Source organism: Rutidosis leptorrhynchoides, chromosome 4, assembly GCF_046630445.1.
Source record: "Rutidosis leptorrhynchoides isolate AG116_Rl617_1_P2 chromosome 4, CSIRO_AGI_Rlap_v1, whole genome shotgun sequence".
Lineage (NCBI taxonomy): Eukaryota > Viridiplantae > Streptophyta > Magnoliopsida > Asterales > Asteraceae > Rutidosis > Rutidosis leptorrhynchoides.
The window spans coordinates 15,356,014-15,370,948 of NC_092336.1; the positions used below are offsets into that span (position 1 = coordinate 15,356,014).

General features: G+C 32.2%; 1 protein-coding gene and 1 long non-coding RNA gene across 2 annotated transcripts; both read left to right on the forward strand.

The window, feature by feature from the left end:
* The first annotated feature begins 6,188 nt into the window (after positions 1–6,188).
* On the forward strand, positions 6,189–8,235 carry LOC139845019 (uncharacterized). Its single transcript, XR_011758167.1, has 2 exons — positions 6,189–6,256; positions 7,800–8,235. It is a non-coding gene; the product is annotated as an uncharacterized lncRNA (long non-coding RNA).
* Positions 8,236–8,944: 709 nt separating this feature from the next.
* On the forward strand, positions 8,945–13,481 carry LOC139843616 (protein LOWER TEMPERATURE 1-like). The gene is made up of 6 exons (XM_071833728.1): positions 8,945–9,151; positions 11,166–11,211; positions 11,421–11,547; positions 11,904–11,977; positions 12,104–12,204; positions 13,181–13,481. The coding sequence occupies exons 1-6, from the start codon at positions 9,044–9,046 to the stop codon at positions 13,244–13,246; spliced, it is 522 nt and encodes a 173-aa protein (XP_071689829.1). The 5' UTR covers positions 8,945–9,043; the 3' UTR covers positions 13,247–13,481.
* Positions 13,482–14,935: the final 1,454 nt, after the last annotated feature.

A 14,935-nucleotide genomic window follows, 5' to 3' on the forward strand; every position in this document is an offset into this window, starting at 1 on the left:
ATCCATGAAAAGCTGTTCTTAATTAAACTATGAAGTTTTATGACAATTTTTTTTGTAGTCGACCATGTATTGGGTCGCCCGCATTGTTTCTGGTTGGAGTAGTCGATCATGAAAAAATTAGAGGTAGTCGACCATGTTTACACGGCAGTCGACCGGGAACTCAATGAAGATTGGTCGACCACCTTGAAAAATGAGGTGGTCGACCAAGGTATATGATGCTCGACCAACACTTTGGTCTACCCAATGGTGTATATTGGCAATATATTTTTTTTTAAAAAAAATGTGTTTTCTTTGAAAACTTTAAAATGTGTATTTTGGCGAATTTTCCTATGTGAAATTCAAGGGTTGAGGGGCAACCATGTGTGCAATAGTGCACCCAACGGGAGTCGAACTCCTGATCACTCGTTGAGAGAGGCAACCCACTAACACATGAACTACAATACAAAGTTTTGTTGATGCATATTTGTAATCCCTAGTTTATAGAACGTTTATGTTTAACTCAGTCATGTAATAACTATCTACTAATTGTGAATATTGAACTTGTGTGTGTGTGTGCATTGGCGTTTTATTTCAATAGTTAAACTGTCCACACAGTCGAACGATCGAGTCTACTCAGTCGACCGACTGAATTCACACAGCCGACCGACTGTGTCTGATGACAGTAAATATACGGGTTTAGGCCTCCTTTGTGAGGTTACTCATTTCCTTAACCCTAAGCCGTATACTTTCGTTTTAGTCGTTCCCCACACCCAATATCACCGAATAACACTGTTAGGAGCCGTTCTAATCTAGTTCTTGGCCTAGGTTTGACTCATTTGACCCCGATACGACCCGTTTTTCGATTGATCCTCGTTTTAGTGTTTTTCGCCATTAGATCGAGTTACAAATGATTCTAACATCCTTAATAATTCGTCTACAAGTTTCATTCTAAATTAAATTCCATGAGTAGAAATAAAATCTTCATCAAATTGTTTCTTGGTCCTTACTTTATTAGTCAATGAAGAATGAGATATTTAGCCTTTGTATGAATACAAGAATTGCTTATGATGACTATGGTAACCGGGATTTGAGGTTGTCATACCGTAGTTCCTACCGAACTTCCGATCTGTAGATAGTCCTCTGAATATGAGAGCTTAAATCAAGAACAAAGACGAAGCTTCTTTCTTCAAAAGCCTCCAATACACCTAGGACAAGACTATAGGATATTGTTGTGGTTTGTTCAAAATTAGTAGTCACGTTTCTAATATTTTTTAAGTGTATTATCATTGTGCTTTGTAAATGTTATCTATATCGTCCTTTCATCAAACGCTCGTTAGTTCTTTACATTAAAGGATCAATATATAAGTTTCGTCTAAGTTTAAGTATTATTTATTTATTTATTCATTTTAATTACATTTAACTAGTGTACCCAAGATTTTGTGAAATTGATTATTAATAATTAATAATTATAATTAAATATTAATAATTAAGAATAATATTTTAATAATGATAATAATTTTTGTTTTGTTATAGTTTATAATCACGATTTCGCAGAATTAATAATTAATACTCCCTCCGTCCCAAAATAATTGTCATGTTGGACTTTTCAAAGTCAATACATTAAGTTTTAACTGTAAATATTTGTTGGTTTTTGCTATAGAATATTTAATAAAATTTATATGAATAAATTGATTTTTTAATGTGTTTTCATTTAGTATAACTTTCATTCGATATTATATAACACAAAGAAAGATGTTTAGAGTCAAAGTTGAAGAAAAAAATTTAAAAAGTTAAAACATGAAAATTATTTTGGAACGGAGGGAGTAATTAATAATAAAAATGAAAATCCTTTTTGTTTAATATATGTAAGTGATCAAGCATAAAATGGTCCAAGAGGTTCCGTAATAACCCGACTTTTTCCGTTAACTTTCTATTAAAAACTTAACAACCGTTACTTAAAATCTACAATTTTATATGTAAATATTTTTTGATTAAAAATATTACCATTAATATTGGCTACATATTTTTTTTAAAAAAAACACTACGATTAGTGAAAACGAGGAAAATATATTTTAAGACAACAAAATGTACGATTATTAATTTAAATAAATTATGTTATATAACAATTGAGTTTTAAAAATCATTTTAATTAAGTAGGATGATAATACTTATATTTTTATTCAACAAGTATTTATAAGCGTATTATACGATCGTTTCTAGATATATATAGTTTTATACACAAATAATTCAAACTAATAATTGAGTTAATAATTCAAATTAATAATTTGGTTTAATAATTCAAACTAATAATTCAGTTTATTATTATATTATTATATATTAGATAATAGATACAAAATTCGTGACTCATTTGACAACTACTCCCATAAAGTACGTAACACATGATTTATAAATATTATAATTACTTTATTATATAATTTAAATATAAAAATGATATTTAAATATAATCTTAATAATTTATTGGAATTAAATATAAAAGGTTTCGAGCAATATATATAGATGTATTTTTTTAGTGAAACATGATAAGATAAAATACATCGAGTTTTAGCTAACGGATAAAAAAAAATTTATTTATCACATGTGACTATATATTATATGTATATTTCTTACTATTAAACCCATGACTACTAAAAATTATAACCCGTGTTTATGTAATTATTACACATGTGATATATCTATACCCGTGGCTACACACTAATACCCGTGTTTACCTAACTTGAACCCGTGACTCTATCTTATTTATATTATATCCTGATCCAATTCATTTCATTTCATTTCATTTTTCATCACACACACCGACACTTCAAACCACAAGAACACCCATATACTATTCATCATCATCATCATCGATCTTCAAACCTCAAGAACACCTTCAATAATCACTTGATCATAAAATCGTTTACATATTCGGACTCCTCTCGAAGAGCTCTACACATCTATACCAACAATTTCTTGATTATGGTAAGTTTCAAAAACTCTAATTTTTGGGTTTTCATATTTTTGTTACATTTTATGGTAGATATAGTGTCCAGTGCTCAAGTCCTTGTATGTATGCATGATATTATTCGTTAATTTGATCGTTTGATGACTTTTTGATGAATCACGAATTTGTTTTGTGTGAGGTCAGAAACTTGAACTTGTTGAATGTATAATATTATGAGATAATCAAAATCCTCTTGAGTAACTAATAAGTTTGGGCTTTGGAATTTCGAATTTTCGTTACCGTATGCTCATGTTATGCTTAATTGAAGTTTTAACTCATTTTTATGAATGATCACGTTTTTGATTAATATGCTACTGATATGAACATGATATTTTCAGTTTATGAAATGTTTATAAATAAAATCCTTGTGAAAAATTAATAAGTTTGCTCTTTTGAATGGCATGTTTTCGTTATGTATAGCTCAAGTTATGATCAATTAAATTATCGTTGTGTTTTATGCATTAATCTGAAAACTGGTATTGATTGGTGATGAATTGGTTTATATATGTTACATGATTGGAAAGATAAGTGAAAAACACTCAAGATAGACTCAGATATCATGTTAATTGGATTTTTAAAACTCCCGTTATGCTTAATTGATTATTAGACCTGACTTTTGTGATCAACGTTTTAAACAGATGAAAAACGCCATTTAAATTGATTTCTGGATTATGAGCTGAGGATTTTTGAAAAGTATATGATTAGTACTTCACTTTTCATGTAGATTATGCATTATGCATGCTAATTATTCCTATATGTCCGGTTATATGCGTTCGAATATGACCTCCTGAAACGAATTGAATCTGTCCAAAAATTTGCACCGAATGACATAATTTGATTTGTAGATGGACTTAGGACTTGTGCTTCTGGTATGTTGTTATTTACATGTTGGTTCACATATGTCATTTGTATGTTAGCTTCTGAAACCATTGTTTGCTATGCGTTATATGTGTTACAAAACAACATGTCTAGATTATGTCCAAATCAGAAAGTCCGTAGTATTTTGTAAACTGTAAGAATTGGATATATAAATTTCTTAGCTTTATTTACCAGTGATTATTTGAGATGTTTGTGGCCATCTCCAATTGGCTGTTCATCTTTTTCATTTTTCTAGAATAAATGGTAGAATTTACAAAACTGGCGCGTGCTGAAAATTTTCTGAAAAACTGTCGGGCGCATTTGAGATTGCTGCGATTTTTCTTTTAGGACTTAGAGTCTGACCTCCGGATATGTTTTAGGACTTTGAGTTACGGAGATTTTGGCGTGTATTTAAAATCAAATAGACCTGTACTTATTTTTATAAAAATTCTACAAGTTGACTGCGTTGCTTAAATCAAATATTATGTGCAGTTGACTTTGTTTGACCAAATGGGTTTAAAGTGTCAAAATGGGTAACGGGCACCGTGGACACGTCCAATATATCAATTTAAGTAAGTTTGAAGATTTTAATATTTTAAAAATGAGTTTTCCCATGTTTTGGTCAAAATGGGTATTTATAACCCATTTGGGTCATACGCTCCTACATTAACCCATATGTGAAATTTTGAAAATCAAATGTACATAACACGTCTAAAATATCATTTTGGACTTGTGACACGATTTTTACATGCTCAATTATTATGGTTTAGAATTTGAGTTGTCAATGGAAAATTTTAGTATTTTAGCAAAAACGTCAAAATGACTCTCGGGCCTACTTTGCGGACTCGTAATTTGAACTCGGTTAAGTTTGGATAAAAACTATTAATTGGTATTGAAAGTATTTACGACAAGCTTTAAAACCATATATTATATGTATGATTTTGTCGATCCTAAACTAGTCTAAAACGTGTACGAAAAGGAGGTGTTGCTGCTGATTTTGTGCTCTGTTAACAGCAACAATTTCAGCAATTTATGTTTTGAGGGGCAGTTTTCGCAAGGCCATAACTTTCAAACCGTAACTCCTTTTTTGTCAAATAAACTGGCTATAGAAATGTGGGATGACATACTTTCCAATGATCACGACCTAAGGTATGATATAGAATTTGGTGGGACCCGGAATCAGCTACAAAATACCTAAAAATACATATATGTAAATAATATTTTTTTCTAAATAAAAATGAATAACTTAAGTTTGGCCTATGTTTGACTATTTGACCAACTTGTGTAATATTATGAGATTGTTGACTTGTGTTAACCATGTTGACTGTGTTTGACTTACATTTGACTTTCTTTGACTTTTGTTGACTTTTGTTGACTTTTGTTGAATTTATGAGTCGGACTTGAGCAATAGGACTATACTTACCCTATGGACCGACCTAGATTATTAGACACTTATTGACCAACATATGTTCTCTAGGTTGAGATCTACGGTTACTTGCATTCCGATATTCGGTCACATCTCCGTGATTTATTTCTGAAGTTTTCAGGTGAGTTTATAGATCCATTTTTAATTGCTTTTGCAATCTATATTTTTGGGCTGAGAATACATGCAATTTATTTTAAACGCAATTGACACAAGTACATACTAAATTCTACACTGAGTTTGAAACGAAAATCCCTTAGCTTTGGTAACTAGTAACTGCCGGTTATAAGAACTGGTGGGCGCGAGTAGTTGTATATGGATCCATAGGGCTTGACATCCCCGTTTGTTCCAGGTATAGAAACCCTAGCCTGAACTTTAAAGCGGACGTATGCTATTTGAGTTTAGTACACGTTGGTTTGCGTGTATTGTACATGTTGGTTGCATGTATGTTAAAATAGGGGTACTTATTATATATACGTTAAGTTTGGTTACCAGGGTGCTCAATTTCATAGAATATTTTGATAAACGTTTTGGATGAAACAACTGAAATCTTGTGGTCCACCTTTATATACAGATTATGCGCAATATTAAAACTATGAACTCACCAACCTTTGTGTTGACACTTTTAGCATGTTTATTCTCAGGTCTCTAGAAGTCTTTCACTGTTTACTTATACATTATAAAAGCTATGTGCATGGAGTCATACATGCTTTATTCGAGAAAACTTTGCATTCACAAAATCATCACCATGTATCTTATTTTGATTGCATTGTCAACGGATGTATTATTAAAAACTATTATTTACGGTGATTGCTTATAAATAGAAATCATCAGATGTCAAAAACCGTAGATATATATATTCAATTGATAGTGTACCTTTTCAAAAGAATGCAATGTTTACAAAACGTGTCATATAGAGGTCAATACCTCAAAAAGTAGACATTGCATTCTATGGACATGTCCATAACTATGAAAGAACCTGCCCTATATACCAGGTATTTTTGCTATTTCTCTTGTTTGTTACATAATTTCTGCATTATATATATATATATATATATATATATATATATATATATATATATATATATATATATATATAGGGGCAGGATCAATGGGGAAGTAACCAATCGGGGGGAAGCGGGGGGAAGCAAAATTATTTTTTTTTTTTTTCGTTTTTTTTGGAATTTTTTTTTCCGGCATCAAGATCACACGAAAATATGAACATTTAGAAGAGACACTTCGTGATGAATGTTATTATTTAGGCCAGAAAACGATCGACAAAAATAACATTCAAGATAATATTGTTCGTGAAGAATATGAACGTTTTTTTTTCATGTTTTGTGAAGTAAAATTTAGCCCGATTTAGAGTTTAGGGTTTAGGGTTTAGGGTTTAGGGTTTGGTGTTTTGGGTTTATTCCATAAACCCAAAACACCAAACCCTAAACCCTAAACCCTAAACTCTAAACCGTTCGTGTTAAAAACTCAATCTAAATCCTAAATCTAAACCCTAAATCTAAACCCTAAACCCTAAATTTCTAAACCCTAATATCTAAACCCTATAAACCCTAATATCTAAACCCTAATATCTGAACCCCAATAGCTAAAACCTCAACATACGCTCGAAAAACACGATAATTGTTATATATTACTTCTTCGAGCGTTTTCCCGCCAAAATAAAAACATTTATCACAAAGTGTCTACTAAATGTTCATATTTTCATCCCATCTATAATGTTCGTGAACAAAGTTTTTTCAAAAAACGAAAAAAAAAAAAGTTTTTGCTTCCCCCGATTGGTTACTTCCCTCTTGATCCTACCATGGATAAGCTTAAAAGGAGTACAAACGGGATAAGCAAAATAAATTTTTTTTTTTTTTTGAATTTTTTTTTACATTCATAAATCTGCATTAAAATGCACCTCTAATCAATTTTTTTCATAAAAAAAAAAGTTCAAAAAATCGATGATGAATGGTAAAATTAACCATTCATCGGGTTAATTTATCATTCATCTTGTTTACGATGAATGATAAAATTAATCAATGCTAAAAAAAACCAGATGAATGGTTAAATTAACCATTCATCTGTTTTTTTTATCATTCATCATAAACAGATGAATGGTTAAATTAACCATTCATCTGCTTTTTTTAGCATTGATTAATTTTATCATTCATCGCGAACAAAAATGAATGATAATTAACCAGATGAATGGTTAATTTTACCATTCATCATCAATTTTTACCATTCATCATCGATGTTTACCATTCATCATCGATTTTCGAACGATGTTGTTAAAAAACTTTTTAAAATTTTTTCGTTTTCTTCTATTTGCATATTAAAGGATCGTTTTTTTAAAAAAAAAAAATTTTGAAATTTTACTTATCCAGTTTGTGCCCTATTTAGTGCTTATCCATGGATTGGTCCAATATATATATATATATATATATATATATATATATATATATATATATATATATATATATATATATATATATATATATATATATATGCTGATTTATGATTATGGTTGTAATGTTAATGTAGAACCAATGTGTCAACCCCGAAAGGTATAGTTATTCTGGTACTGTAAATGGGACGATTCATGTTGTTGTTGGTGGAGGAGGAAGTCATTTGTCAGATTTTACGGAGATCGATACAGTTTGGAGTTTGTATAAAGATCACGATTGGGGGTTTGTTAAACTTACGGCATTTAACCACTCTTCACTTCTTTTTGAGTACAAGAAGAGTCGAGATGGATTAGTGTATGATAACTTTACGATATCTAGAGACTATAGGGATGTGTTGGCATGTGTACGTGATGGATGTGAACCTACAACATTAGCGAGTTAAACCGATATGCAAAATGTTTGAACTATTATTTGGGTTGTAACTAATCGGACCCTTTAATGGAAGCTTGTATACATTTTGCTTTGTATTCTTGTAACGTGAAACCTAATTTAATGAAGATATGTAATATGTATACTAGTGTTTTGGAAGTCGGCGGACTAGTGAATTTGTGAGGTGATCCAACCCGACTAGACGCAAATCGTCCATATTAGTCGATGTCGATAAACGGGTCAAAATTCTTCAAATTGAATTTTAGTCGATCAAACATTTTTTTATTAAAGTCGGTAAGTTTCTAGTATAATTTTAAGATAGGGTTTGGAACACATTATTGAGCCAATACTCTTTTGACTCTTTGGTGAAATTTGTGCACACATGTATACCACCCTTTTCTCAAAATCTCAAGTAAGATAAAATTAAAGTTGATTAAGTGGTTCGATTAGTCTTCAAGTCGACCGATTTAGCATTTGAATGTTTTAATAGATTAGTTTTTTTTTTTTTTTTTTTTTTTTTTTTTTTCTTTTTTTCTTCCGCAGAGGACACCTCTTAGCAATATTTACATTGGATCCCACTAGCGAGTAAAATTTCTGGATGACAACATTGACATCGATGATAGCATTAAGATATTGTCATCTCCGCCTCTACACACAATCAATTTATTTATGTATCAAAATTATTATAATATTGTTAACGATAGTTCTAAAAGCTATTATTAATGGACTTAGAAATTGGTTTAGGGTGGTACAAATGTTTTATTATTATTATACATAAATAAATCTGAAAATTAAAATCTTTTTTCCAGCATAAATCCGAAAACTACCCGGGGAAACCTCATATGCGAAATCCTAAGAATTATTAAAACCTAATTCCAAAATTAACCAATTTCCCGGGCAGTGTATTCTCATTTCCTCACAACTCAAATTCAACCGTCGTCCATCGCCACCATGGACGGCGCTTCAACACCGTCAAAAAACCCTAACGGCGCTTCAAAGCTCCTTCTCAATCTTCCATCTAAAGGCCTCTTCTCATCTCCTACCATATCTTCAAATTTGGTACTTCCATTTAAACCTAATTTTCTCAATTAAATTATATACATGCTTGTTTTGAGAAATTACTTCAGATTAGGTTCTGTGTCTTCTAGTTAGGTTTGTTACTTCCAACTTGTGTGAGTAACATCATAATTTTAGAATCTGTAAAATTGTGCTTTAAAATGCTGAATATTTATATTTTTTAATATGCGATTGTGATTTTATCTTATTTTTAAGTAACAAGCTGAAATTGAATAATCCCGGTTGAGTTAGTGTTTGTTACTTGTATTTTATACGGTTGCTAGATTATAAAATTTTATACGAAGTATGTATAAAGTCATAAAGATAAAATTGATTGTGTGCAGATCATATTATGTAAACTAATGTTTAAAAAAAATAAAAAATGAAAGGTATTAGTGACATGAAAAGTTTTGCCTCCTCAAATTTATTGAAGGAAAAAAATAACTTTTTTGCCCTCATAATTAAAATTTTTGTAGCTCCTCCCTGATTGTGTGTATGTATATTGTGTATCAAATTTAAGGAACAAAAGTAAAAATGAAGATTTGTAACTTACTTGAAATGCAAAAGGGAGTTGTCACAAGAATCACTTGAGAACCTGTTTTACATGTTACGTATAATAGCGGAATAAACACTTTGTTGATGTTTATAAAATAATCGTATAGTTTAAGTTTATGTACATTGAACAATTCTATTTAAACCATGAATGTGAATACTTGAATCTAGTGTCCGCTAAGGCTGTAAAAGTCGCTAGTTGGGGGCCAGTCGGCTAGAACCTTTAGAGGACTACAAGGTTGCAAAACTTGTTACTCAGCTAGTACTTGCTTGGGGGGTTGAGACTTTAGAGGGAGTAATCGACAACTAGAGGATTAATCGTATTGGACTTTTTATACATTTATATAGATTTAAAATTATATGTGTAAATATAGAAGAAAACGACAAAACATAAACTTTAGCATAACTGTCTAGAAACATAAAATAATTGTTCATTTGTTCAAAAACACTTAAATTGTAGTTTAAATTCATACTAGAATGTTGACCTATTCTGACTTCGGCCGATTTTGACCGATTGAATCCTACTTTGAATAGCTAACCTGATTTTGATCCATTAACTGACATTGACCGATTAATTAATTGGGTTTTGGAAAACCGGATCGGTCTGTTCTTAGAAAGGAAAAAAAGAGTAATTGGGGATTAATCGAGAGTAATCGGGGAGTTTTACAACAGTGGAGGACTCGTTAGCAAAATCAGCCAAGTCGCGGACTATGCGGATGATGACCAACCTTGACTTTGACCGACTTTACGAAGAAAAGGCTTGTCTGCGCGATTATTTTCGAAGAGTCGGAGGATAATAACGGCCCAAAAATGTGTTCCAAACCCTAATTTCAAATGGTATTAACAACTTGACCAACTTTGACCGACTTTAAGAAGAAAAGGCTTGTCTGTGCGATTATCTCAGAAGAGTCGGAGGATAATAACGGCCCAAAAATGTGTTTTAAACCCTAATTTTAAATGGTATTAACAACTTGACCAACTTTGACCGACTTTAAGAAGAAAAGTTTGTCAGCGCGTTTATCTCAGAAGAGTCGGAGGATAATAACGGCCCAAAAATGTGTTTTAAACCCTAATTTTAAATGGTATTAACAACTTGACTAACTTTGACCGACTAAATCCGAATATGACCCGTTGACCGACTTGGGCCTACTCGGGTCGGACCACCTCACGCAGCCGACTAGTCGGCTGACTTTTGAATCTGCAGAGTCTACTGTTTAATTGTTCTGATTATGAAAAGCTTTTCGAACTACTTGCTGATGTTTTTGGTGATTAACCATATGGTATCGTAAAGTCAGTAACCTACAGAACCAACATGTTATGCATTTCAAAGCATTTGATTGTATTCAGATTATATTCATGAACTTCAATCATTCATATTTTTGTGGAAGTTGGAGTGCATGCCTATTTAAGCTTTTTTTTGTTTTTCTTATCTTGTAATTTTTTCTGTCTTTTATCAATTACACAGGGTGGAATGCGAGTGTACGTAACTGACCATGAGACATCACCACCAGGTATTCTGCCACTGTTTATTACGGAGTATTACAATATGTAAATGAGGTGACGTAAATTCTCATTACAATATTAAATTCGCTAAACAAGTATATATGACTGTTGATGATGATCATTTGTAAATGTGATGATTTCAATAAATAAATCTTAATGGTGGCTAATATGATAACAATAATGAATAATGAATTGACTGGATTGTTCTTGTTATCAGAAAATCAGCTTATAAAGACAGATCAGGTTAACATACTGATTAGATCTCTTCTGCTTAAGCAACATAAGGGTGGATCAACTTCTAAGAGTGTGAAGGGAGTAACCACACTTGACCTCTCACGAAAGAGGTATTTTATTATATTTTAATTCTTATACGTTTCCAATGGTTTGCAGTTACTCACTTATAAATGTAAGGGAAAAAAAAAAAAATCTTCAAATGATATGTCTTGCTAGAGGTCGAAAATGTCCTGATATAGCATGCTTATGTAAGGAGTCAAATTGGGTTGGGGGCTGTGCTGTGCTGTGCTGTGCTGACCCACAAACACATTATTAATCTTTTATCATCCATGTTTAATCTATGTTTAATCCTTCAGCTAACCTATATTAACCATTTATAAGTAAATTGATATTTCCACCTCCAATTCTTGTGTAGTATTTATTTATATGTTTATGTTTATACATCGTGTTATTGGTGTATTTTCAGAGCCCCTGAAAGAGCTGATGGCAGAGCTTCTGCCAAACGGGCAGCATCCACCACCCAAAATGGTTCCCGCCAAGGTTTGATTTGTTGTTGATGATATGATATCCCTCTAGATATGCTGAATCGGTCAATTTATTGTTTTTTATGGTAGTCAACATGTTTTTATGTGATATGTTAATTGACGTATCTTGTTAATTATGTAGATGCATCGAAATCACAATTACCTGAAAATCTTCAAAGTTTGACCGTGGAGAGACTTCGTGCACTTTTGAAAGAGAGAGGTCTATCCGTAAGAGGGAAGAAGGTACGTAACTTAAAACTGTAAGGCAAAAGTAGCCTCCATTAAATTTTTTAAGTTTTAATTGTATGTGTATTTGCCAAAAAGTTGGGAATTTTAAGATTAATTTGTGCTTAGAATGACAGAAGTTACCTAATCAGATGTGAAACAAAACAAATTGGTATGATAATAGGTAATTTTGTTCTAGGTCTGAATGGTGACCTTTGATATATTAAGAGGTTAGAGGTCACTGTTTGTTATACTAGATTATTATTTGATGATTAAAATAGGTTTGAATGATTCAGTCGTTATTATAACATCAAAATAATGTTTTCACGTTTTAGAGTTGTTTGAACCCCATGTATTCATTTCCCACTAACGGTAGTTGAAAGTTTTCAACTAGAACACTAATCGAACATGTTGCTTAGTTCAACGGCTACTTTAGACCGAGCCTTTACATCAATTACACCTTTAAACCGTTATATATCGTCAATATTAATATCTTAAATCTCTATTTATTGTTCATAAAATTACATTAGTAGGTATACCGCGTACCTTGGAGCTTTTAAAAAAAAAAAAAAAAAATACAGTGTACCTTGGTAAAGGCGTGCTAAAAACACTATGGTTGGCAAATTGACGAGAAGTATTATTGTAGTATAATTGTGCAAGAGTACAAGTATACATGGCTCTTAGTATTTTAATTACATTATAGGGCAATAACCTGGTACATAACTATTAGTATATGTTACACTTTAGGCTCATAATCATATGATAAAGTTAAGAGATAAATTCAGCTTTCTATAAAACGTTAGTATGCTAGTTGGTTAACCTGATGCATAGTTATCAATTTGTTATGCATGGATTAAGCTGTCTATTTAGTCAGTTTATGAACTTTAATCTCACGTGATTATTTCAGGTACACATTATTTGGTTCTCGGTTCTCTATACTTTCTGAAGAATTTCATGGTTATATAGGGATTTATGTCTGTGTTTGTGGTGACAGGATGAATTGATTGGACGGTTGAGAGCTACGACCAGTTCAGCCAGCTCATCGGCAGCCAACTCATGAGGCCCTGGTATCAATATGGTAAATGTACTCTCTCATCGCAGGACTCTTTTTTTGGGGTCTAAATATCTAAATTTACATATGTTTTGGCCGCATTATTGTTATGATGTGGTAATCATTGTAATTTAATTATACTTTTATGTATCTGTATTTTGAATTTGTGACATATAACTACTAGGAATCCAAAAAGTTGACTACTATAAGTCAAGTAATCCCATGGGTCTTTTGTTTGTGTACAACTGAGTAATTCTGTTTTTGTCATTCTTATTCAAATATACTTGTTTGCAATCCATCAAATATGGTTAGGATTAAAGTTTCTTCTTAATCTTCAAAATCAATGGGGATTTATCGTTGGCTGGCTAAGATCCGATGATGTTGTTGAATACTTGCATATGCGAATCAATTTCGTTATGTTGGTTACAAATGATTGAAAGTGGTAAAGTGATTTTTAATTTAGAGAGCAGTTCATAGTAACTGATTATCTATTCTTTAAACAGATGATTATAACATTAGCCCAGATTAAGTAAAGCTTTTTGATATCGCATCCTAAACACAGCTTTAGGTTCATGAGTTAGTCGTGGCTGATGTGGAGGATGAGTTTTGTTCTAGAGATGACGTTTAGGTATCTGAAATCTTGGATACGTCTAGTGTGAGTCATTTCATTTTAAGGCGTTTGATCCCAATTTGTTGGTTTCCACCAACTGTTTTTGTGGTATCAAGTGATCCATCGGTTGAAGACGGGTTTTGTTGTGGTGCTGGGAATACGTTTCGTGAACAGCCTCGGAACGGCGTATGATCATCATTTTGACGAGGTTAACAAGGGGCTGAGGAGATCTTGGATGCTGTTGTACATGGTCGTCTTTCGTTTCCTCTTTCGTTTCAGGAAACTCAAAAGACACCTTCATCTTCTGGCTTAATTTTCGGCTATGTTGACGAGTTTGTTTTTAAAGGTAATGGCTCGTTTACACCTCCTGTTATTTCAGTTGATAAGTTGAACTGTACAGGAGCTGTTAGGGTTGATGAGATTAAGATGAAAATGGACAACAAAGGTGATGATATTGAGCATAAAATGGTACTAGAACTAGAGGTTTTGAAAAGATTGTTTTAGAGCCAATCCAGGAGGTAATTTAAATTAATGATTGGTCACTGGCTGAACCACCACATTTAATTAATGTGGGTGGTAATTGTTTAGATAATTTGGATACATAACTTTTGCAGAAAAGATTGGCTCGATTGAAGAAGAAGAAGAAGAAAAACAAAAACAAAAAAATAATTATTGGCAAAACGTAAGGTAGAATTAAAAGATGGGACTTTACCGGTGTTGATTGGTCGTAGTGGGAAAAGATATTGCGATTGAGAGGCCCCCACGTGTAAAAGTTTTTTTTAAATTGTGGTACGTTTTGAATGTAGATGTTAAGCTAATCCGAGGTCAAAAAAGATGGTGAATGAGGCTTCCACTTCGGGTACTTGTAAGCTTAAAGATCACATTGATGACTTAGACTACATGGACGCAATTCAAAACTTGTTTTTGGGGTCTGAAGATGGTAGAGATGGCAGTTCATCGGCATACGAGAATGGAAAAATGTTCGTTGAGGATTTTGCATCATTCGATGAAATGATGAGACGTTTGGCCGAGGAGAGCGGACCGGGTGATGAAACGGCCAATGTGTTATCATCGGTGGCAGAACCAGA